The following is a 26,561-nucleotide window of genomic DNA, read 5'->3' as shown; positions in this document are numbered from 1 at the left end:
AAATATATTTAGGTTGACACAAATCAGTCATTATAAATTTGGTATTTTTGTCTTTTACTATCTGTAGGGTGTAAGAAGTCTTTAGGTCTGTTTCAAGCATTAGGTTATAATTACATATTTAATAATGATGGAGTATCTTTGATTTATTTGTGGTATGTTTTTTTGTTTATTTTTTACAGGCACTGTACTGGTGAGGCCTGAACCTGTTGATAATGGAAGAGATGACTTCAGGGGTCCTGAGTTTCGCAGCCGGAAATCCGGCGTACTGCGGAAAGACTTTTCAAGAAGACGTGGAGGTCGGTCACTACTGGTTGATATTGTCATAACACTGCACATCACTTCATGATTACTTGGGCAGCCATTTCTTCAAATGAAACAAAAAGAAGGAACTTCAGTGGTCAAAAAAAGCTGAAAATTCACTTCACTTGCTGTCTAAATGTGGCGTGATCATCTTGTTATGAGAGATATCACTGGATAAAAAAAAAAATGCTCCAAGTGCTTCACTCGCTGCTTACGGCAAGTTTTTGTATCCCAACCAGTGGTCTTGCTCATGAACATCTTACCTGAAGAATGTGGTGGATTCAAGTAGAGACCGAACAGGGCATTCTCACGCCTTTTAAACAACCCATCAAGCCGGTATTATAACCATTTTGTTGCTAATGACAGTGGTGTCCTTTGACTATTTTCAGGTGAACACATGGAAATTGTCAGTTGCACCGCATGTGGCCGACAAGTTAACCACTTCCAGAGAGATTCCTTCTTTCGACATCCAGTTCTGAAAGTACTTATTTGCAAGGTGAGTCTGCTTATTAATATATCAGATAAAATTCCTAAATTTTGTGTGACCTTTTAAAGTGGCATAATTCAGTGGCAATTCTGTCTGCCACCTAGGGCTGTGTATTGGCAAGAATCTGACAATAGGATACGTATCATGATACATTGGTTACGATTCAATATGTTGTGATATTGTGAGCAAGGCTATATATATTGTGATATTTTAAAATCTCATTTTAGGAAAACTGTAATAGTAAAAGAACACACCACCATATGCATTAAATCGGAGTAAGAAAAAGTTTACTTTTTTATGCAATAAGAAGAGTGGGATCTGCATTTATCACACTCCCTGTAACATCCAACATCATAGCACTACTTTGAGAGGGAACATACACTGAGGATGCATATCTTTGCAAATTAAATAAGTAGTTGTAGTATTGACTGAGTTAATCTTTGCATGTAAACTATCAATTAAAAATCGCTAGTGTTTTTGAGAATCGATACAGAATCATAATAACGCAATACTCGTTATTTTCAATATTTTCTTACACCCAAATCTGAGTTTAAAAAAAACAAACATGCGCTACTTCCTGCCTCAGTTCATGTTGTTACGTTGGAATGGAAGAGTCAAATGGCTGAAGATAGATTACAACACTGCTATCTAGCAGTCGGGGTTTAAACACAACACAAAATGAGCCTGTCTGCCTCAAATCTTTGCATTTAATCTATTAATTAAAAATTGATACGGTGGTTTTGGAGAATCGATACAGTATCACAAAACATAGTATTGCGATACTCAAGTGTATCGTTATTTTCTTACACCCTTACTGCCACCGGAACGTAATCTCCTGGAAAAACGAAGGCTCAACTTACGGCACAAAGGAAGAGGATAGCGCTTGAGTTGTACCTATAATTATGAACTTATGTACTGGTATAAACCATGGGTTAAAGTGCAGACTGGCTTGATTCTGTTAACGCAAATGTGAGACATACAACTGTATAAAACAGTTAAAATAAATTTAAAAAAAAACTCATGAGTGATGAATGAAACTTAACAAGTCTGTCCCAGTTTTCTGTATTAAAATGTACCCTCCACAGTAATAGAGTATACAGTGTACAATAAGATGAATTTTATACATCTTTTGAAATTATCGTAATCCCTCAGCCACCCAGAATTTGGATGTGCAATTTTATAAGCGATTTTATTTATCACTTTTGAGTGTGTCATTGAACGTAATGGCAAAATATTGATATTATGCAAACTAAAGTCATTGTCCTTTCATATTCAAATGGGTAATACTGTACATACGTATACTGAGCTAAGTCTGTCTGTCAACAACACAACTGTTTGACTGATGTGATGAGTTAGATATTATTGAAAATCAAACATTTTAAGAAATTAAATGATACAAAAAACATCAAAACAAACCAAAACAACGAGCCAGCAGAAATATTTAATCATTGCTAACAAGAATATACATAGAATTTAACATATTTATGATATTCCTTATGGAATTTGGAGTACATTGATGTGTTGTATGTTTCTAATATACCTTTTGTCCAAACTGTCTATAACTCTTCCATTAAATGTTTTGTTTTTTCAGTCTTGCTACAAGTATTATTCAAGTGATGACATCAGTAAGGATGGAGATGGAATGGATGAGCAATGCAGGTTGGATTTGTTGTATTTCATATTTTAACTGAAGTATAAATATCTTGTTCTTTGTACTAAGCTTTTATCAAGTGTATTTATTATCTTTTTTTCCCCCTTGTGCAGATGGTGTGCTGAAGGAGGCAACTTGATCTGTTGTGACTTCTGTAGTAATGCCTTCTGTAAGAAGTGTATTCTAAGAAATTTAGGAAGGAAGGAGCTGTCCGGCATCTTGGAAAGCAAATGGTACTGCTATGTGTGTAGCCCGGAGCCCCTTTTTGACCTGGTGATGGCCTGTGACAGTGTCCTGGAGAACATGGAGAATCTGTGGTATCAGCAGCGCAGGAGGAACCGAGTAGGGCCGGACAAATCTCTTTACCACATGTTGCCACACTCGGCACAAAACATTCCTATGGATAAATGGGATCACACTGGTATGGATGGCAGTGTGGTGTTCAACTATAACACACTGCAGATTTCCAAGGAGGTTACCAAAAAGGTCAAACATTTAGTGGACTCAACAAACATCTTAAACCGGACATTTGTCAATTTCATCCACACTGTGACAGCGAACAAACAAGCACCTGCTGTTCGCAAACTGTACCTGAACTCTTTTTTGTCAGTAGTTAAAGGTTTGCGAAAATCACTTGCAGCACTCGAGGATAGCCTGAAGGAGGAATTCACTGACTTGGATGTCATGAGCTGTTGGGAAAGGTTCTTTAGTGATGACTTTAATGCACAACCTGCAACGGATGCAGACACAGAGCCAGCTATCGCTAATGAAAGGTGCTTGAGTGACTTGCAGAAATTGGCAGCTGAACATTTGGAAGATTATGATTCTGACTCCAAGGGCTACACGGATGGGAGAACTGCACATGCATGCCCTGGGAAAAACATGGATTCAGATTCACATGAAGGCAGACCGAGGGCACAAAAGATTGCCCTGAAGCCTTTGGAAAGCGGGGTGAACATGACTAAAAAACTAGTAGTAAAACTTACACCTGTACCAATGGAGCAGGAGCCATCCTCTGATTCCCCAAAGGAGGAGGAGGAGGACATCGACATAGACGATGAGAAATCAGAGGGAAAGGATGTATCTGAAGCTGAAGAGACAGGCGTAAGTGCTACAGCTGAAAGCAAGATGAGCAATGACAACTCTAGTGCATCTCTCCACCCAGAAGAGGAACAAGGCAATAGACGCTCTCCTCGCGTGAAAACAACACCATTGCGTCGACCAAGTGATGTCAAGGCCAAAACGTCTCATTCGGCAGCAGACAGTGACAGCGACTCTGACCCTGAGGAAACCTCCAGCACAGCACCAGCCAAAAACACTGAAGAACAAAGTCCGAGCAGAGCAAGAGACGACTCTGACTCAGATGAAGTCCCTGCAGCTCTGCTTGAGCGAGCAGCTGTGACACAAAGCTCTGACGAACCCCAGAGTGATGAGAATGGTGGAAAAGGGTCGCCTAAGGTGGCCAAGAAATGTCTCTTTTGGCTCACTAAGAACACCCCGATGTCACCGGAGAAGATGCGCCGCAAACGCAAGATGCTGGACCGCTCCCCGGAGTCTGACTCGAGTGACAGAAGAGTAAAATCTCGACGGGAAAGTGGGACAGATTCCTCTAGTGATGATCAGGACTCGCAGAAGAAAACACAACACTTGAATACGCTGCGGCCAATAGGGAAGTCTCCACTCGTCAAAAGAGAGAATGAAGGTGTGGCTAGAAAGCAGGGCAGGATACAGGCTGGAAAGTCTAAGGCTAAATCCCGTCGGAAAGCAAGAGAATTGTCACCCTCATCAAGCGAAGACAAAGCTGATGATGATGAAGACGACAACGACTTTGGGAGTGAAGGAAGTGATCAGAAGATGAAACCAATCACTGAAGATGTGGCCTTACTGGGGCCAGCAACATTCCACCAATCATCAGGTGAGTCTTATATTTATTATTATTATACATCTAAATCTACAGTATATCTTCAATCATTTATTAATGACCACACGACCAAAGTTGTTGGAATTTGCTTCCGGTACAGCAGGGTGGGTAAGCTCAGTACAAGTGTCAGTAACATTAAAAAATTTAAAACAATATCACATGAGACACAACTAACACAACAGACATTATTCACATATTACCACAAGATGGAATTCACAGACAGTATTTATAAGATTGAGCCAAAGGTTTTAAGAGCAGTACATCTGTCAGGGTTAGTGAGATGTGTCAATGGTTATTAGAAGTAGATTGCTAGGTTGCAAAATTACTAGTGGAAAGCTAAATGGCTAATGCTAGCTCCTGCTCCCCATTGGATTTACTGGACTGTGATGATCACTGTGACTATCATTATTAATCATTAGCCTATGCTTATGAGTGCTAGCTGCATTTAGGGCTGGGAGATATGGAGAAAATCAAATATCACAATATTTTAGACCTAATACCTTGACATCGATATTGCCATAATGTTGTAGGGTTGACTATTGGTGCTTTTACAAAATATTTACACAATGAGATTTTTGATAAATAATCATCAGTAATGTGGATATAATGACTAAAGCCGGGCACACACTACGAGGCGATTTTGGGCCCGATTCCCCCTTCTGACAATTGTCAGCAAAGCTCCGAATTTTGACGGGTGTGAGGTAGGTTAAGTGTGTCTTTTACATCCCCGGGAGATCATCCTGGTCGCACCCATCTCAAATCGTAAATATTAAACTTGTTCAACATTTACGATCAGATATCCTTTTGTGTGTGGGGAACCCCAAGGACAGAGGTAGTTATGTTGGAAAGAACGATAGCCAATTGAGAACCAAGCTGACTGAAGAAGGAAGGACAGGCAGAGGCTAATGCATGAGCTAATGCAAAACGCGTAGCGTAAAGTAATGGTAAAATGGACTCAGAAATGGAGGACCAACTTGGTAATTTGTGGCAACAACGCAAGTGTTTATTCAACATGTCTCCGTGACTTAATCCATCTATCCTTCGTGAATTTTCAGTACAAAGTACAGCAAAAACTAACATAAATAATTCTTCCTGCCCGTCGTCCGCCATGTTTGTTTACACTAAAGTCACGTTTGATCACGAGAGATGTCGCGAAATTTCCTTTTTTTTTTGTTGGGACTCTTGTTGTTCATGAATGAATCTGTTAGTGTGTGGTGTGCTGTTTTTGCCAAATCGTTGCTCTCCACCCACTATAGGAATAAAACTGTTAAATTTAACATAACGTGTGGGGTCTCTCACATTTTTTAAATCTATTAAGATTTGAAAAATATTTTAGTGTGGGCCAGCCTTAAGTGTAAAAGGCAAATAATAGAACAGCTTGAACAGTCTGGTAAATTCAGAAAATTCCATCACTTTAATGCAGCCTTTAAAACCAGGAAAAGACAACACTTTATCACGATATTACGATGTCTATATATAAGACGGTATCTTATCTCATATCGCGATATCGATATAATATCGATATATTGCCCAGCCCTAGCTGCATGTTGTCTAATCAAGATGAAAATCAATTTATAAGCAGATATATGTGATTGTATCAGAATCCTTGATAATTAGGGCTAACAAAGCTAACACGATAATAGCTAATAACCATTGGTACCAACTATGTCATACTGAACTGCTGCATAGGTGCCCCAAACTGGCACTAAATTTTGGCGAGGAAAAACTGTCATGGCCATTTTCAAAGGGGTCTCTGACCTCAAGATATGTGAATGAAAATGGGTTCTATGGGTACCCACGAGTCTCTCCTTTACAGACATGCTTACTTTATGATAATCACATGTAGTTTTGGGCAAGTCATAGTCAAGTCAGCACACTGACACACTGACAGCTGTTGTTGCCTGTTGGGCTTGAGTTTACCATGTTATGATTTGAGCATATTTCTTATGCTAAATGCAGTACCTGTGAGGGTTTCTGGACAATATTTGTCATTGTTTTTGTGTTGTTAATTGATTTCCAATAATAAATATATACATACATTTGCATACAGCAATCATATTTGTCCCCTCCCATGTTGATAAGAGTATTAAATACTTGACAAATCTCCCTTTAAGGTACATTTTGAACAGATGAAAAAATGTGCGATTAATCATGGACAATCATACGATTAATCGCGATTAAATATTTTGATCAATTGACAGCCCTATTAATAATACATTTAACATACACACCCTCATGGGCTATTTAAGGTGTTGAGTACAGCTCTTGGCAGACATATGGTATTGTTGTGGATCATTGTAATACAATAATTGCTGTTAATGTGCCGTAATTATTGTTGTTAGTTCCACCCGTGCCTTTCCTGCTATGACAAGTCAAAATGTCTCTTGGCATGTTGGTGTAATGCAGCTCACAGTTCACCTGTTCTTTGATAATGGATGTGATTTCTCTCCTGAAACAACACAGCAATTTATGTCTCTAAATGTTTTGTTTTCGTAGGAGATGAGGAGCAATCTGGGCCCTCGTGGGCAGCAGAAGATGATGATGATGATGATCCCGAAAATAGGTATGGTTCAAAAAGACCGGATGTAGAGTTTGTGAAACACCCTAGGTGTGGAAGGAAGGCAACTGCGAAGCCCAAAATCCGTGCAAAAGCTAGCAACACCCATGTCATTAAGACTCAGTTGCAGTCTATTCAAACGAGACCAAAACGTAGCTGCAGCCGAGCCCCAGCAATCAAATACCCATCCTAGAAGTACACTGTACATGGCCCACATTATGATACACTGAGACTGAACCTGCCTACAACAGGCTTGTGAATGATAAGCAACATACTGTGCTTGTCTGTGTTTTTATTTTACTTAAATTATATTGCTTTACATTTTGTTAATGCAGAACACACATAGAATGCTTGTCTGTTTTATTTAGTGTGCAACCCAGTATACATGTAAATGCTAGAGATACATTTTACGTAAAGATTTTATTATTAATATTGGATCTTAAACCATACTTGTAATATTTTCCCAGCATAATATGCTGATAAAAAGGGGAAACCTTGCAGTTGACCCACAGATGTCTGAGCATACAGTTGAACAATGAATGAAACTTATGTTGCCTTACAGCTCAACCTGTTTTCAATGACAGTATTTGAGCATAGTTTTTAGAAAGTTTTGAACGTCCGTCTGCTCATCTGAGTTATAACAGAATGCACAAAGAACTGTTGAGCAGCAGTGTTACCTTAATTGCTATTTACAGGTGAAGTTTAAAGTTAGAAACATGCCTGACAGATTATCTGCACACATTTACATTTCAAAAATAAAATTATGAAGTTTTTTTTTTTTTTCAATCAACCAAAAGTTGTAAGAATGTATAAAACTATCTTTTTGATATTATGTTTTAATATTAACCCTACATGGTAAGTTATCATGTGACAATTTCATTTTGCCCTATTTATTTGAAGATGGCGAAAGTATTTAAGATATTATACAATGGCTGGCTCTGTAAATGCAATTTAGCTTTATGTTATTCAGCTTTTAGAGTTCTTTTAGGCACAAAAGTTAAATTTCCTTCCTGTTCCCTTGTTAATTCTTTCCACAGAATATATTTAGAAATTCTTCTATCACACATGACTTGAGCTTTACTTATGGCTGCGTTTTCATGAATGGGCTTGTATTTGATGCCAGTGTTGATACATTATTTTAGAGTCTGATTTATTACTTTGTTTTTAAAAAGACTATAATGATGGTATCATGAACATCTGTAAATCTCAGGATTTTGTTATAGGGCTACTTTCACTGTCCAACTGACAGAAAATTTGTAAGCCTAAAAACTGTTTCTGGTAATAAACACCCAAAGCCTCACGCAAACACCATAAACAATTGTTACATTTTCTTTCCAATGATGTCAAGTTTTATAATATGCAAATCATGGTAGACGCCTACACTAACGGTCGATCGCAGTAGATACGATTTGAGGTGCATTTCAATTGACATTCCTTATTTTATTTTTAAATGGTGCTTTGCAGTGGTATATTTAAGGCATCAACATCAAGGCTCTGGTATTTACACTTGGTTACCATAATGAATAATACATTTTATTGTGACATAATACGCCTGGTATGTAGTCTCTCTTCTAGTTCACACGCAAGCTACTAGCTCTGGAGTCGAGAATATCGCCTTTTCACAAACGTTTATCACTGCAGTTCACCAGAAACTACAAATAACAGTCCTTCTGGGCCCCTGACACTCCCACAATCACACCTAATGTAGTTCAGAGCAGGCTTTACAACAGATTGACACTCACTGGTGCCTCAAGGTGTTCATTTGTACCGTTGAATTATTTCAGAGCATACATCTGACACATGTAGTGTATTACTGGTTTTTAATGACTGTCAAAGGTCTCAAGTACAACATTATAAACTTGAGAACCAGGCGATGTTTACCCAAATTATCTCTGACTAGATGATATTAGTCCCAGTCTAAATATTAGGGCTGTGATGGGTGGAGCTGCTGTTCAGCTGTCCTGTCGATCAATGGTATTTATTGGTATTTTGCTGCTACTCTTCCCTTTAAACACTATATGTCTGTATCTTTTAGTGTTATAATATTTGAAATACAGATACACCTGGCCAATGTGCTTTTGGAGGTTGGGAACATGTACTTTTGCATATATGAAATATATAGTAGTGATTACAGGTAGGGCTGTCCTCGATGAAAGACATTCTTAGTCGACTAACGCATATGATTTGGTTGACTAATCAATTAGTTGATTTAATCAACAGATCTGTGAAACGGAGTTTCTCCACAAAGAATCACACAATAGCACCACTTTAAATCTTGTATTTATCAGGGAAGTGCCCTTTAGTTTCTTGGAAATAAGTAATTCAGCTTGAAAAAAGCATAAAAAACAACTAATCGATTATAGAAATCTTAGTGGACTGAGACCAGAACAACCGATTAGTCGACTAATCGATTAAGAGGGTGCAGCACTAATTAGAGGGCTGAGATTTTTCCTTTGTCCCCTATTAAAAAAAATTGTTCTACTTGTAAAGAGTCATTTTGTGTCTCTGACAGTGCTGCTTTTACAGAGATTCTCTTAAAGGGTTGGTATCAAATTACAAAGACATTTTTCCACTACTGTACCACCAGTAGTATCTAGCTCTGCACACATTCTTGGTTTTATCTGCTGAGTTTTTCAGATATTTGACATTTCTGACACCACCTTAGTACAATGAATGTGGATGAAACTTTGTGTTTGCTGCTCAAGGCCATGCCCCGAGGAACAGCACAGGGTTTGTGCAGAGACTGGTGTCGAAATTAGAGGTCATGTGACATACTCTGACCTAGAAAAACTCTTCCGCATTCATAACGTTACTGAAGATGCAGTCGTAAAACAATGAAGAAAATCTATTGTCACATGCATTCAAAGATTACTTGTATTTCCATTTCGCCAAAGGTGCCAAAAAATGTCATGAATACTTTTTTGCCATTCATGTGTGGGCAGTCGGCCAGGGAAAGCCTCAGTCGTGTTTGTGTTTTATGTGTGCCCAGTAAGCAGCTGTAATTGGAAAGAATGGCCACATCATGGAACAATATATCCAGTTATTATGATGCATCCATGCTCAAAGCACTGAGGGATGACATTTGAAAACATTTTTTCCAGTGACAAAGTGCTAGTTAATCCAAATAATTTATAGTCCTCACTGTCAACAGTGTTAATCGAAACTGCACCAGTGTTTTTGTATGTTTTACCCCACTTTCTATACACAGAGTATACATTACTGCTGACCATTTTTTCTAAAGCATACTGTAGCTTTTAAAACCAAAGAATGAATTTGTACCGTATTTAACCTTGCGGAGACTTAAACCCTGCTTGACAGGTGAATGCAGATAAAAACAATTTGTGTTAAAAAGCCTTCCGGGTCAGGGCTTTCAAATGTCAATGGGGATGTTGTATATCTGAGAATTGAGAGTGGGCTGTGAAACAACAACTATTTATGCAAAAAGCGACCAAATACACATTGTGCCTTTAATGACATCCATGTTTGTTTCTTATGTTTTTTCCAGGTCGGATTTTCTGACAGCACAGCAGTGAATGCGGTGCTGTTAGGCAACAGTCACTTAAATCTGGGATATTGTAGCCTCCTATCGGCACCAACCCGTTTTTTTTTTCCTTTAAAAGTCTGTCTTCAGCTGTAGTGATAGCACAACTTTATCGTTAGAAAAATGGTCAGCAGAAATGTAAAGTTTACATTGTTTGTAGTTAGTGGGCTAAAACATTAAAAGTACTGTGTTATACCATTGAAATCCACACAGCATGCGATTACCATTGGCGATAATGCCAAAGTCATGTGTGGCAGTATGTTAATTTTCTTCAGTGTTTTTCTGTTTCGTCCTTTTTCCCAGTTGAAGCATGTCAAATGAGCTCCAAGGCTCTGGCCTGTTACTGCTGCTGGTGTCTGGCATTGCTATACAGTGACACATCTTTTACAATGAACCTCTCATTGGACATTCAAAAATGACTGTTATCCTATCTCCAGTGACCTGCATTGACAACCACACTTTGAAATCAGGATCGGACCTGCGCGTGTAATGCAGGTTGCTCGGTGAGAAAGGGTGAACGCGGGACGGATCACTGACCAGAGAGTTGACAAACTCGACAGACCCATGTAAACTCTTTCACTCTCAGTTATCATATGTATCTACCTGTCAGCCCTGTGTTGGGAAATGCGCGTTGAACGCAGGTAGATGTAGAAGGGGTTTAAGAGGGTAACTACTTGCATGTATTAATGAGTGGTCAAAACACAATATGGTATTTAAACCATACACTTTTTACATTTTGAAAACATGAACTGTATCCGATTATGTGCATAATTTCCTCATTCTTGAAACTTCATGCTCCACTGGAGTAAAAAGGGGTTAATAACATTTGAAATTACGTTTCATTCTGAGTAAATATTTATGTATAGACTTTGTTAGTTATTTGGTGTTTGTGTCCCACATGTCTTTCTCTTGTCTTTAACACAATAATAGTAATTGGCTGGTAGTACCAGAGGAGCATGATGCTTTCCAGTCAGCTCTCAGATTGTGTCCAAAAAGCCTGTAGCTCTTTGACTGCAAGTCACGATTGGATGAACTACAGATCAATGTCCTTTTTATTTTCTATTTTAGTGGCTGTCAGGCTCGAACAAGTAAAAAAAACAATCAAAACAAAACAAATACTCTTTCCCCAAAAGAGAATAAACTAAGAATATGTTTTCTGTTTTTTTTCTGTGAAGAAAACTTGTTGTAATAAATTCTTACTCTTAAAAATGTCTCTGTATCATTTTTATGTTTTCTGCTATTATTTTTAATGCATGTCTTCCAGTGATGTGGCAGTGTAATTTGTATGTGACTTGACTTTATACGAGCACATCAGTTCAAGACTATTACTGACACATGTCGATTGAACAACTGAATTTGGATTGACTCACTAAAGATGTCTGTCCATATTTATAATTAATTTCTCAGCTCAAGGACTATTGGCACATAACCAGCCCTTAAAGAATTATTTTTGTTAAATATTGAAGTCCAACTGATTGTGATTTTGCCTTAAAGTATAACAATATCCAGCTGAAGACGATGTTACTGATCATGAAATGAACTTCAGGTACCTTTTCCTTCTTTTCTACTTTTGAAAGAATCGCTAAGAAAATGCTATTGGCCCAAATCAAAGCCAACTACTCCTCGGGCGATGATATCTCTTCGGATGAGGAGACAGAGGATGAATCTGAGTCGGAGGATGAGGAGGGCAAACAAGGAAATGAGGATAATGAAACGGATGAAAATGGTAAGTCTTTTTTTTTTTTTTTTTTAAGTAGCACATTCTTAGCTTTCCACTTGTGCATCTTTTTTATAAGCACAAGTATTCTTTTCCAGTTTCATTCCTATTGACCAATAGTAGAATTAGATATTTTGTACTTTACAACCAAAGTTGTGGCAATTGTAAAGGTGCCTTTCGTGGGTTTTAAAAGGGGCGAAATTATAAAATTAATATCTCTGCTGCAGGGGAAAACTTGGCTTCAGACTCATCTGACACCACATCTGATGGGCCCAACTTCAGGCACCATCTTCTCCGCCACAAACTAACCTTAGAGGGAGCGCCAAGTGACGAGGCCGTGGCAGAGAGTGAAGCAGGAAAGCAGGAGATAAAGAAAAGAGACCGCAGCAAACACCTGAGCTGTAAGGATACGTCTAACATTAGAAACTGACCTGTCAGGAACAGGAAGTACCTACTGTGCTCTAATGTCTGATTTTGATTTCTGTCAAGCTGATGGTGAAAGTGATGGTGACGAGACAGAGCCGGAGAATGTTGGGATGAGCGAGGAGCTGAGTCAGTCAGAGGATGAAGGCGGTGAAGACGGACTTAAAAGGTACATTCATTTCAGCTGTCACTGATAACATCAAGAACAGTAACCGTACCTCAAGTAGAGTAGGGTTACAAAGTCAGCAGACTGACTCAGCGATGTCTGTTATGCAGCAATATCTATCTGAAGTCTACCAACATCAGCCACCTACTGGTCATACCAGACCAAGTGAGGCAGTAAAACCCCTGACTGTGTTGAATTGAGTAAGGGTGGAGTTTAATGGTTATGAACTCAACGTTTCATTTGTAAGAGAATGAACGTGCTACGTCTTCTTTCAAAAGTTACACAATCTGGCTTTAAGAGATAAAGTAATATGAAGAACACATGGACATAAAGTATTGTCGGCCTTCACTCACAACACCCAACATCAACAACAAAACACCAGGATAATCAACGCATTCTCATCCCAACTCGTCATATACTGGAGCTTTGTCAGACCTCTTACTTTTTGGTGGCAGTAAACACGTGCTTAATGTTGTGAATTAAACAAAAACACTCACTTAGGTTTAGGCATAACAAAAAAAAACTCCACTTAGTTAGGTTTAGGAAAAAATAGTTTTTACAGTGGAAATGTGACTTGACGTTGTGAACACGGGACAGGAACAAATCAGCTTATAGTAAAGTGAAACGCAAAGCACAGGACACGAACAGCGGTCTCCTGGATAAAAGTCCTGTGTTGTTGGGCCCATCCACCTCCCCTCCCACCCATCTTTGGGTCTCTTTTGTTCTTTAAACTATGTCACCACAGCACTTTCCCTGAGTGTTTAATATTGACGCGTGTGTTTACATCGTAGTTAATGGAAAGCCTGGTGGCTAAAGGTTGCCTTGTGCATCGGTATCGAACGCCAACGGCCGTGACAAAGCGTTGGTATTTGACGCCCTGGTAATGAGAGCGAGCTGATAAAAATATACAGTAATGCAATCAAATACAAATACCTTTCAATAAAACAACCTTTGCACATCTTTTAATCTGATCTAATGTCAATTTTTTAAAATCTGGTTCAAATTTGAATTATGGTAAAGAATTTATTCCTGGGCTAAAGTATCAGATTGGTTTAGACTGTACGGGTGTTCATCATATTGTGTCCACCCCTGCTGTACACTGACTGAACAAGTTCAGTACGTGTTCCTGTAATAGAAGCCAAGAGCTTTAATAATCAAGAAATGATGAAACCAACGGTACAAATCAAGCTCAAATCAAGATTTAATTTACAAAAAACAACTTTGGTAACACTTCATAATAAGCATCATTTATAAATGGTAAGTTGATAGTTAATTGAACTTAGTTACTAGTTATTTTACTGTTAACAAACAATGAAATGATAATAATGTTTACTAATTATTAGGACTGCTATAATTTCTGTTATTTTACGAGTAGTTTGTGTAATATAAATTATTAGTTTAGAAATTATATATTGTATCATAGCTGATAGGAGATGATAACAATTACATTCTGATTACATCAGTAAAGTATTTATTACCAGTTTATTGTTGTACACATTATAACATTTTGTATTTTAGGGATAATGTAATTATTGTCATTGTTGTGAAATTAACCCCGACAGGGTGATGGCGCACCCTGACGCGAAGCATCCCCCCTGAATGGGGTTTATTTCGATTTAATTTTATGACCCGCCTGCTGTACATTATCACACGGCTACTTACTTAAGAAATCAATAATTTGACTCAAAAATGGTCCGTCAGAGTCCGACATCAGAACTGCGTCCATAGCAACAGTCTACTGTAAAGAATTAAGAGTCTGTAGAACAGACTGAATATTCAACACAGCCGTGTAATAAATGTTGTAATGTGTGCAATAATAATCTGTTAAAATAACATGAATTATAGCATTACTAATAGTAAGTAAACATTATTAATTATAATATCATGGTTTTAATAAACAATCAATTTACCAATTATGAATGATGTTCTTTATAAAGTGTCCTTCTTTGAACCACATTTTTACGCTAACTTCATGTTCCCCTCTGAAAAACAAATAAAATATCTGTCTGTCACATTGGCACACACACACACACACACACACACACTTGAGTATAGAGTATAATATATACTTGTTCATTTTCATTTCTAATTCTCTACTCTTTTTAGCTCCAAATCATCAAGTAACGTAAAGGAGGCACCCCACAGTTACGAACAGAAGAAACAAGTGCCCTGCATTTGGTTGTCGGACTCCAACAGTGAAAAGGTAGCGTTTGATGTTATAACTAAGTGGTTTATTATTATTTTTAATATGTATCTGCTCATCTCTGATACCATAAACTTGGGAGTTGGCTCTGGTGTCTAACGGTCATATCGCTTGTTGAATCTTTCTGTATTTGAGCAGAGCGATAGAGAGGATGCAGATGAGGACAATAACGACAGTCAAGGCACCCCCAAAGGACGCAAAAAGATCCGCAAAATCATTGAAGATGTGAATCTCCGTGCTGAGACACAGGAAGCCCTCAGAGAGGAGGAGGAGAGATGCAAACGCTTGGCGATAAGGGAACAACAGATGGAGGAAAGGAGAGAGGTACAGCATACACACAGCAGGTCAAACAGACACATTTCTGCAGCAGTACTTGCTCATTAGATGCTATATCCCTGTTGATGAATGACAAAAAGCACAGTACATGATTGGGGTTTTCTAAGGGGGAGGACCAAGCAGACAAAACGCTAACTGTCGGCATTGTTTTCCAGATAATTGTTATAGAGGATGAGCTGTCTCAAGTGGTGTGTCCCATCACCACCAAGCTCATCCTAGATCAGGACGAGGAGACCAAAACGCCTCTTGTTCAGGTGCACAGGAACCTGGTGACGAGACTGAAGCCTCACCAGGTGGACGGTTAGTTTGTGCTCTTGTTTCACTCACACTGAAGAGGACAGTGCTTTACCATTATGCACAAGCATGTTGAAGGCAATAACAGCATTAGTTAATTGGGGCAGACCCAAATGTCTTGAAGTTTTAACCGTTGCCATGGTAATCTACCTTCAAATCAATATTTATTTATTTATTTATTATATATTTATATATAAGTATGTAATAAGAAAGTATAAATCCAAAAATAGCCTATGAAATAAGGAATAGTCCCACAACATTATTCATTTTTCATATTCAAAATGAATTATTATTAGTTATTCTCAGACAGATATCGCTGTTTGTTATGTGTAAAGGTGCATATGTGTACAGTTGTGCGGCGGCAGCACTGTCCCGAAGCTTCGAATACCTTCGAATACTTCTCACCGAAGCTTCCAAGCCCAAAAATTGGTATTTGGGACAGCCTTGTAGTTAATATAGTTGAGTCTGAATGCACAAATATCTAGCTATAGCCATGAATTATCTGTGTATTTTCACAGTTGAGTCCCATTTTTGTGCTCAAACTTAACTTACCATGTTCTCTTTATTGTCCAACAGGTGTCCAGTTTATTTGGGACAGTTGTTGTGAGTCTGTGAAGAAGGCCAACTCTTCTCCTGGATCAGGATGTATACTGGCACACTGCATGGGCCTGGGAAAGACTCTGCAGGTGAAGACATATCCACCTCCTATAATCCTGTTTGCTTTGATTTATCCAATACAAATTAATACACCAAACACTTTTAAGTCACTTTAGACAAAATCACAAAGTGCACCCTGAAATGAATTATGATTTTTTTTGTGCTTGCTGTATGTACATCACTTAACATCGCCCATTTTAAACAACGCTCTGTTGACTGTGATCAAATGTCAATGCATCATATTCATGGCTGTGTTGTTTTATAGATGGTAACTTTCCTCCACACGGTGCTGCTGTCAGAGAACGTGAAATTCAGAACGGCCCTGGTCGTGTGTCCACTCAACACTATCCTCAACTGGGTCAGCGAGTTCAAGAAATGGCAAAGCAACATGGGACAGGATAAAGTAAAAGTATGCAAAATCATAATTGGACAATGCAAACTGGTGTGCCTCAGATGCTTTATGCCTCCCACTTGTGCAAAAAAACACATGTCCATATGTGGTTAATGTTCAGACACACAAATATGTTACAGGTTACAGAACTGGCTTCAATAAAGTATCCTCCAGAACGAATCAGGGCTCTGCAGAGGTGGGGGAGAGATGGAGGTGTTATGATAATGGGGTATGAGATGTACCGCAACCTATCACTATCCCAGAAAATCAAAGATGTGGAGTGCAAGAAAGTGTTGAAGAGCATACTGGTGAATCCAGGTACAGTAACTTATGTAATGGGTTGATATTATTAAAATATTTGATTGCTTTGTTCATTTAAACTGTTTTGATCTGTAGCTGTTTTCTCTCCTGTGTTTTTTTTTCAGGTCCAGACCTAGTGGTTTGTGACGAGGGACACATCCTGCGCAACGAAGCATCCAACATCTCCAGATGTATGAATGCCATCAAGACACAACGAAGAGTGGTGCTAACTGGCACACCACTACAGAACAACCTGAATGAATGTAAGTCTGCACCACTACGTCATATTAAATATCGCCATAAGTTCACACTTGACGGGATGCAGAATATGATCCAAGGACAGAGTTATGAGAATTGCGATGTTTTTCTATTACTCGTACCGAATGAATGTATGACAGTAGAGTGAATTGTTGAAGTCACCCCATTTTAAACACACTGAGCCTGATTATGCTTTTATATCACACTACCTTTCCTGATATTTTATATATACCATTATTATATTTATATATTACTGTATATGTAAATAGGCCCAACATGAATACTTGAAACACATCACCCAGGATTTCTAAATATTTCAAAAACACAAAATCAGATGTCATTGATGAACTAAAACTGCAGTACTTTAACAAATTGTGCTTCATTGTTAGATCTAAGTGAGGAAATTAAAGGGACTATTTGTAAGAATCAGAAATTGCTTGTTAACAGCGACACCTGTGGCTGTTAATTCAACGAAAGTCAGCAGCCTGTTGCTCGCGCTTGTGCTCGCTCTACATAGACATGAACGAGCATCGCTCAAAACAGTGAGGCGACACACGTCAGCTAAAACAACAATATCACTCTATATTTCACCTGCTTGGCAGTAATGTTATAGCTGACCACACGAAGGTCCCTCTATGAATCAATGCTGATCCTAGTGCTTTTCCTGCTTCAGCCTCCCGACCGCGGTCGGAGGGAACAGGGGAGACACCGGAGTTTTGGTCGGAGACAATAACGTTTCTCGCTGCGCAGCCCCGTTACTTCATAAGACACGGGAAACCTCTGTTGGTCTGGAGGAGCTGCAGCATTTATTTCTGCATAAAAGTCAACTGTACATTCACTAGATATTCTCAGAGCTACTAACTCTTCTGCAGTGTGTAGTGTGCGCGCATGCACGTGAGGTGGAGCGAGCTGAGAATGAGCGCGGTGTGTGAGTGAAGGCAGGCAGAGGAGCAGAGTACAGCAGAGACTCCGGCCATGGAGACTAAAGCTACGATCTCCCCCACATCCTCCGACTGCGGCCAACATTGTTTTGCAAGACGGGCTTCACTAGATATAGCAGTTTGCGTTTTTTTATCCTTTTCTGCGGTTTTGGTACTTCCGTGTAGTTTGTGTTAGAGTCTGAACAGCGTAGCCAAACAAAGCGCGCATGGGACACCGACCCGCAATGATTTATACATGTAAAGAGTTACAAACAGTCCCTTTAAGTGTAGGCATGATGTTTTGAAATAAAACTCATCATATTGATGCACCATATTTTGTTCCCACAGACCACTGCATGGTCAACTTCATCAAGAGGAACCTACTGGGTTCACTGGGCGAATTCCGAAACCGCTTTATCAACCCCATACAGAACGGCCAGTGTGCCGACTCCACACCAAGAGACGTCCGAGTCATGAAGAATAGAGCACATGTACTTCATGCAATGCTGGTTGGATGTGTGCAGGTAAAAACTATACTGCCAGTTGCACTTAGTCTGTATATGTACACATACAGTTTGGTTTTATATTCCAGCTCTCACAACACTGTGTTCATCTTTTTTTCTCAGAGAAGAGATTACTCGGAGTTGACTCAATTTCTGCCTCCCAAACACGAGTACGTGCTGGCAGTGAGGATTTCCCCACAGCAGTACAAGTTGTATCGCTATTACCTTGATCACTTCACCGGTAAGAATCGGTCTTCACATTTTTGCTCTAAGGAATGTAAATGTACAGTAATTACAGCTATAGTAGAATCTACAGGACAAATCACACCAATTTAAGTTTGTTGTGATTCCCCCTTAGCAGAATTTAAGTTTTGTTTATGTTGTCAAGTTTGAAAAGGTCTACAGACTATTTTATTTCCCATTTTGAAGTTTATTCATAGAAAAATATAGTGGGCTCCTACAGACAAAATCCGGGTCAAGTTAAGCCGACATTTCCTTTATTCACTTACACTAAACTCACTAAATTATCAAAGGCTGAGATATGATCATCATCAACCGATGAGAAAAGGAAGCAGAAGTCAGTAATGGTGTTGTACCCTAAAAAGACTTCATTCAAGTATGGGGTTTAACAGATGTTCGACCATCTGAAGTAGATGCACATTTGCTTTTCCAGGTGTGGGCTCTGTGCCTAACATACCAAGGATGAAGATCGGAGCAAACATATTCAAGGACTTCCAGGTGCTCGGCCGAATTTGGACTCATCCCTGGTGCCTTCAGCTCCACTACAACCGCAAAGAAAAAAAGGTTTAAAAAAAAAAAATCACCTTGAACGCATGTTGATTTCTTATTCTTAACATAAGTGTGAAAAATTGTAATTAACGCTTAACTGGATTTTCACAACAGGGACAGAAGAATAAAAGTAAAGCGGCAGCTCTTTTTAGAAATAAAGAAACAACTGTGGCTGAGAGGTAAGATCTACTATGTCGATAATCACACTTTGCTTTAACAAATTATCATCACCTCATTTGTTTCTCATTAAATCGTCTTCACATCTTGTGGTTTACGACAATGGTTACACTTTGTGACCTTTTATGTGCTTTTGAAAGACATGTTGAGTTAGTTAGATTATGTATTCATGTAATTTTAGATTGATAAATGTGCAAAACCTTCCAAAAATATGGTCTTGTCAGACAATGCATCAACTTTGGAACAAAAAGAAAAGAAATAAAGAGGACTTTCTTAAGCCACTCTGTTTCAATTAAACGGCAGTTCTCAACCTTATTTTATGACATATATTTTATTTATATACTCTTTTTGTGCCTGATGTAGTGGACTGAGAGAGATTGAAGGAAAAGATGGGAATAACGATGACAGCAGTGCAGCGGTTATTGTTGGCGTGTCCAAAGGCGCTCCAGCGCTGGAAGGTATTAAAGCTCCATTTGTCACTTAATACTTCAACCCTGTAGTTTGCACACTAATATAGTTTGTCCTGTGTTATATTCTGTGTAGGAGGGAACACAGCCATCGGCTCAAAGCCTCAGGATCTGGATGATGGCTGGTTCAAGAGTATGCTGTCTGAAGAGGACGCCAACATCATGGAGCTCTCAGGGAAGATGGTGCTCTTGTTTGAGATCCTCAGAATGGCTGAAGACCTGGACGATAAAGTGTATGTCTCTTTTCTAATCTGAAGCAAATCTAAACACAGAAAGACTGTTAAGTGTTCTATTAAGATGCTGACTGATTCTCACATCTAGCGCTGCTATGATTAGTTGACTAATCGATTCATTGATCAACAGAAAAATAAGAAATAGAAAATAATCGTCACATTAATCAATCATGAAAATAATCGTAAGTCGCAGCCCTACTTACATCTAACCAAATCCATTTTTGCATTTTTAGGCTTGTGTTCTCGCAGTCGTTGATCTCATTAAACTTAATTGAGGATTACCTCAAGGCTTCTCATCATGCCAGAGACCCATCGTCATTCAAAGGTATTCTGTTTATGGCAAAGAAAATCTAAATTTTATTTAGGAAACGTGTTCTGTGATGATACTTAACTTTTGATTTTTGTGCTCCATTGTTCTCACAGCGGGCAGCTGGATTAAAAATGTTGATTACTATCGTCTTGATGGTTCCACCAGTGCCCTGTTAAGGAAGAAATACACAGATGAGTTCAATCGTGCCACCAATACTCGGTACAGATTATCTGACAATCTTTCTATATTGATTATATGGTCCGGAAAGAAAGTTTCACAGTGTCATGACAAAGTCTCTCTTGTTCTTTATTTTAGCGGCCGATTGTTTCTCATCTCAACGAGAGCCGGCTCACTCGGCATCAACCTCGTTGCTGCCAACAGGGTCATCATCTTCGACGCCTCCTGGAATCCCTCATTCGACATACAGAGCATATACAGGGTGTACCGGTTTGGTCAGCTGAAACAGGTGTTTGTGTACCGTTTCTTAGCTCAGGTAAGCTTACTGCTCCTCATTAATATCTAACACGTGATAAACGTAAGAGGAAATGTGTTTAGTCTTGTAATTAACTGATGCGACTATTTAACAATATCACTGCAACGTTTGGTGTAAAAAGCATAAACTCAACACAAAATTGCACACTTGGCCTATGTGATACGTACTCTAAATCTAAGATATACAGTCTGAGGTGCATTCTGGGTTCAAATGAGTTGGTCTGTCTATTTTCAGTTTGTAGTGCACTGACTTCACAGTACCAGGAATAGTTGCTTATTTATTTATTGCGTTTTAAAAAGCAGGAATTCTCCCATGAATACATGTAATTATTAGTAATAATTTAATTTTTTTATTTTAATTTTTTCTATTAATGATTTGTTTTGAATTATGGATTTTTTGGGGGTTGATAATAGAGCTGACCCGAATGCTTCAAAGCTTCGACTGTTGTCATGGTATTCGATCTCCAAATCACTATTCGAATGCTTCGTTTTTTGTTGTAGTTTTTTTCCATATATAATCATATAATAATAATAATAATAATGAAGGGGTGGACCCAAATGCCTTGAAGCTTTGACTGTTGCCATGGTAATCTACCTTCAAATCAATATTTATTCATTTATTTATTATATATTTATATATAAGTATGTAATAATAAAGTATAAATCCAAAAATAGCCTATGAAATAAGGAATAGTCCCACAACAGTATTTATTATCCATATTCAACATTAATTATTATTAGTTATTCTCAGATGAATATCACTGTTTGTTGTGTGTAGAGGTGCATATGTGTACAGTAAGTGTGGGAGCGGCACTTTCCCGAAGCTTCGAATACCTCTGAATATTTCTCACTGAAGCTTTGAAGCCCAAAAAATGGTTTTCGGTCCAGCCCTAGTTGATAATTTCCGATGCATATCTTTAAAACCAATACATTTTTTGGGAAAAAATGTATACAGCCATCAGCTATTGTCCGGAAATAACCAATTGAACAGAACTTTATGGTAGCATAGTGCGTTTTTAGGACAAAATGCAAACCTTTTTGAACTGCACTGTACTGTATGTACTTTAAATCAGATAGCGTTGGGGGTCTATAGGATGATTATTTGATAGAATAAGAGCAAACACATTTATGTTAATTTTGTTTTATCTTTCTTCCAATCTTTGCTTTTTTTCCTGAGAAATACTGGATAGTTTTTATGTGGTCAGTAAAAAGTAGTCTAATGGACATGGATCTCCTGGAGCTGCTGCAGTTTTACTGGACCTATAAAACTTTCAGTCCTGTTTATTGCTGCAGTAATTTTCATCTCCAGGGCACCATGGAGGAGAAGATCTATGATCGTCAGGTGACCAAGCAGTCTTTGTCCTATCGAGTGGTGGATCAGCAGCAGATTGAGAGGCACTTCACCCTTCATGAACTGACTGAACTTTACACATTTGAGCCAGACCTGCTGGACGACCCAAACTCCAAGAAAAGCAGAAGAACCACCTCTGTTTTGCCAAAGGTGACTTTATTTTCAGGTTCTTTGATGTAAATATTATACAAAGCTGTCTGACAAAGGCTTACATGATGAATTTATGTGTTTCTCAGGATGATGTCCTGGCACAGCTTTTACGAAACTGTAAAGACCAGATAGTGTCTTTCCACGAGCATGAATCTCTGCTGGACCATAAACAAGAGGAGGAGCTCAGTGAGGCAGAACGCAAAGATGCCTGGGCCGAGTACAAGGCCGAGGTAAAGAGCTGCTCACTGCAAAGCATGACGTATCATGAGCAGGGCTCTGTCTAGTGAAACTGCATGCCCTTGACTGTACAGTGTTTTACAGTATAACTCTGTGTGCTTACTGTGTGTAAATATGTGTCTTCCAGTCTTCCAACGCTCCGGCCAGCACGAGCCAGAACCTCTTGGATACGAAGACCAATGAACAGCTAGTGGTATACATAAATCTAATATTTTAAACCTTTTCTTAGAACTGCTGCTGGTTATGTTTGTGTTTTATACATATTACATAAAAATGTCTTTGCAGGAAATGCTGAATAAGAGCAGAACAGACGTATCGATGGCCTTCGGGTCAATGCAGAGTGTGATTATTCACACTATCGAGCGCTACATGTTGTCAATGGTGAGTAACATTAAGGTATCATGGTAATGTGGTAAATGGGAGGATTCAAAATTGGTGTACATTTTGAACAAAATGGAAATGAAGGTCACGTCTGACACCTAGAATGTTTTTCAAATGCACATTATGTTCATAATCATACATTTGTTGTTATTATTATTTTCAGAGTTTAATTATCACACCGCATCAAGGTGCCCTCCGCATAGGGGGTTATTTATAGCTTGGTATAGGCTTTTAGCCATTCATTGTCGAAGCACTGCTGCAGAAGTAGATGGATTTTGTTTTGCGTTCGTTCATCTTCTCTACCTTCGATCTAAAATAGAGGTGGTTTTATACATGTCTGTGGCAAATGGTGAGTTGCTGACAAAGGACAATACAAGTCTGGCTTCCAAAGGCCCAAATGCAAATTGAGTTTGGGGGTTGCCAGGATGATTCAATTTACATCTCAGTGGTACCTGAGTCACTATTGAAATTACAGATGATCAAACAGGGAGCGTCAGAGATTCTGGATCACGTTGAGTTCCCGTGTAAGTGGTGTGACACCCTGCTGGACTGAGCTCTCCTCACAATGACTCCCAACATTCTAAATGGGCCACTTTGTATTTCCTGTTGCAATGTTTGTTAAAGGTGCTATTGATAACACTGATAACAATCAGCCACTAGATGTCCCATTCTCTCTCCCCCGCTCCATTCCATTTACTTCACAACAAGTCGTTGCCAGGCACTTATCATCAATCTCAGCCATTTATCTGTTTTTTCCACGCTAACTGACGACCCAGAAATCCCTAGTGATACCAACATTGTTATACTGTTGGCTCACAAACCTTGTTAAAAGTGGGAACCAAACATCAAATATCTTCCATAGAGATAAACAAAACATTGATTGTGGACCCCGCCAACATTTTTAAAATGATTAATTCAGAATCATAATATTTTTTTTCAGGGAAAAGCCATGCATTTATTCGGCACCTTTCTAAAGGCTCTGTGGATGTATTATTGAAAAAAATATATTCATCTACATAAAAATCTTCAATCAATAAGTCCTTTAATACTGTAACTGACAAGAAGTAAACTTGGACCAAAACTGTTGCCCGAATAAGACAATGAACAGGTCTATAGTTTCTGCGTAGCATCTCTGTGTTGATAAAGGTTTTTTAATTAGATTAGCAGAATATAAATCAGCGATTTACTTATCCCACATCCATAATAATACACATTAACACAAGCCGCCAAAAAAAGTTGAGAAAGGTCAAAACTTTTTTTCTGTTTTGAGAATAAGACAGAAAAAGGTCAGATCTTATAAAACTTTGAGGTTGAGCCTTGATTGATACTTTAGTTGTTCAAGTTTGAGGCGTACTCTTACCTCCTCCAACCAGCGTTTATGAGTGTTGTTACAGTTTTTGAGGAGGAACATTAGCTGTGGGTCATCTGTTGACTGACATGCTAAGCAGAATGAAATACTTGTAAGAGCACATGAGAATTTTTTTTCTGTGGAGTTGATAAAATGCATCACAGCACATTACTTTGCAGATAACAGATGATGCAAATGGCTCACAATGTCAACCTTATGTTACAGTTAAGATCGGTAGTCCAGAATATTCTTTGTACCTTCTGTATGTGGATTTTTATTTACAATTTCTTTCCTCATTTTTATAATGCCTGTGTATTTATAGTTTTTCTCTCACAAGGCATGTGCAGTATTTTACTCAACTTCTTTGTGTTGTCTTTGTATGTAATTTATTACTGTGTCTTTGGCTACGTATTGTTTTAAGTTGATTGCAGCTGTGTGTAGCACTATTCCCCAAGACAATAAAATATATCTTATCTAACCATTTATTTATGTTACAGCGGCAACAGTATCCTCTGCTGCCTGAGGCCGAAGTTCAGGCCAAAGCTGTTTATTGGAAAGAGCTGGATCAGAAGGAGCAGGAACGTAGACAGGCCCATTATCGAGACACTCTGTCACAGCAACAAATGGTAAGTCATTTTTACATGCGAGACCATGTGCGTACATATTTGTACAAATAGTCTTTCTCATGTTTCAATCATATCCCACCACAGCTCACATTCAACATTCAGGCAATACTGAACAGTCGACGGATGCAAGCGGTGCCGATGCAGACGACCGTGACCACTGTGACTCAGCCTGGACAGACTTAAACGAGAAAATGCTCTATGAGTGACTAAGAATGTACGTTTTACCACTGTGGCATTAGAGTGAATCATTGTCAGTCAGTTAAAACATTGTAACGGTAGCATATTAACACATTTCTTTAGGATTTCAGATAATGTAATTTCAATAGTAATGTCCAGGTGCACTGACAGTTTTGTAACACTTTGAGCACTTTAACTTACACCTTATATGTAATTGAGTTGTACAAATATCTTTTATAGTTTGCAAAAACAAGAGTTGTTCAGCTGTCCCAAAAAAACATTTTGTGGAGTCCAAACATCAGTTTGATGGTTTACAAACAGTAGGGTTACTGTACTTGCCTTATTAGGATTTTTACCTTAATATGTTTTGCTATTGAATTAAAAATGTTATGTTTTTTAAGCAGTTGTTATAAGTATATAATAAACTAAATAACAGAAAATTGGTTGTTGTGTCCATGTTTGTGAACCAGCAACAAGGTTCAGGCCATGACAGAGTTAGCAAAGATATTTTTTATCTTGTAGAAGAGCTTGAAGTGTTAATAGTGCGAATATCGGTTCAGTTTTATAAACAAAAAAATCCTTTTAGTTGTGACGGAGCCCTGTGGGAATTGTATTGGACAACGAATTTGAAACTTTTTGTAAGGGAAAATCATTTTCTTATCTTTTCAAGAATACCACCCTCTGAAATGGTATGCATATGTAGCTTAAATGTGAATGTGTGTAGCTACAGAGTGTCAGTGTTGGTCAGCGTGTGCTACATTCACTTTCTTCATGACATAAACCAACCGAAGTCTCCCTCCAGATTCTCCTAGTAGAAACAGAGCAGCTGTTCAGCCACTGAGTTGTTCCCCTGAGAGGAAGGCTCCATCATGCCTGGAAGTTCATCTGTTAATTAATGAAAGCAAGCCAGCTGCAGTGGTGTAAACCCCTCAAAGGTTTCCCTCAGGCTCCACTTCATCTCACAATAGTGCAAAAGGAAGCAGTGCGTACTGAAATACACAAAAATGTAGGTAAAAAAAACAGAGGATACATTTCTTATAAATTATATTTTTAGTTGGTATAAAAGGCATTAGACCGGGGAAAGATTACCGTAAGTCTTTGTGCGCGTACACATACAGCAGTTCATACAAAATTTGGCAGTTTCACCATCATAAAAAAAAGGTGCTGGTGTTCGTACACTTGCTTGCACGATCACCGT

General features: G+C 38.6%; 1 protein-coding gene across 1 annotated transcript in view; it reads left to right on the top strand.

Moving 5' to 3' along the window:
• Positions 1–25,803, top strand: part of LOC141753125 (transcriptional regulator ATRX-like) — a 30,621-nt gene extending 4,818 nt beyond the window's left edge. Inside the window, exons 6-35 of the mRNA XM_074611497.1 lie at positions 180–296; positions 690–796; positions 2,379–2,446; positions 2,552–4,353; positions 6,856–6,922; positions 12,035–12,183; positions 12,402–12,575; positions 12,664–12,766; positions 14,870–14,966; positions 15,105–15,290; positions 15,458–15,602; positions 16,173–16,282; positions 16,519–16,662; positions 16,785–16,962; positions 17,070–17,207; positions 18,471–18,646; positions 18,749–18,866; positions 19,299–19,429; positions 19,529–19,593; positions 19,955–20,049; positions 20,135–20,291; positions 20,525–20,616; positions 20,715–20,820; positions 20,917–21,094; positions 22,403–22,594; positions 22,681–22,824; positions 22,959–23,024; positions 23,117–23,212; positions 25,058–25,186; positions 25,271–25,803. Coding sequence (XP_074467598.1) covers positions 180–296; positions 690–796; positions 2,379–2,446; positions 2,552–4,353; positions 6,856–6,922; positions 12,035–12,183; positions 12,402–12,575; positions 12,664–12,766; positions 14,870–14,966; positions 15,105–15,290; positions 15,458–15,602; positions 16,173–16,282; positions 16,519–16,662; positions 16,785–16,962; positions 17,070–17,207; positions 18,471–18,646; positions 18,749–18,866; positions 19,299–19,429; positions 19,529–19,593; positions 19,955–20,049; positions 20,135–20,291; positions 20,525–20,616; positions 20,715–20,820; positions 20,917–21,094; positions 22,403–22,594; positions 22,681–22,824; positions 22,959–23,024; positions 23,117–23,212; positions 25,058–25,186; positions 25,271–25,369 — 5,429 coding nt within the window. The 3' untranslated portion in view covers positions 25,370–25,803. The remainder of the gene's footprint in view (positions 1–179; positions 297–689; positions 797–2,378; positions 2,447–2,551; positions 4,354–6,855; positions 6,923–12,034; positions 12,184–12,401; positions 12,576–12,663; positions 12,767–14,869; positions 14,967–15,104; positions 15,291–15,457; positions 15,603–16,172; positions 16,283–16,518; positions 16,663–16,784; positions 16,963–17,069; positions 17,208–18,470; positions 18,647–18,748; positions 18,867–19,298; positions 19,430–19,528; positions 19,594–19,954; positions 20,050–20,134; positions 20,292–20,524; positions 20,617–20,714; positions 20,821–20,916; positions 21,095–22,402; positions 22,595–22,680; positions 22,825–22,958; positions 23,025–23,116; positions 23,213–25,057; positions 25,187–25,270) is intronic.
• Positions 25,804–26,561: the final 758 nt, after the last annotated feature.

The sequence above is a fragment of the Sebastes fasciatus genome, chromosome 16 (assembly GCF_043250625.1).
Source record: "Sebastes fasciatus isolate fSebFas1 chromosome 16, fSebFas1.pri, whole genome shotgun sequence".
Lineage (NCBI taxonomy): Eukaryota > Metazoa > Chordata > Actinopteri > Perciformes > Sebastidae > Sebastes > Sebastes fasciatus.
Note: the sequence above shows the minus strand (reverse complement) of the source record. Positions and strands in the feature narration are given on the sequence as shown.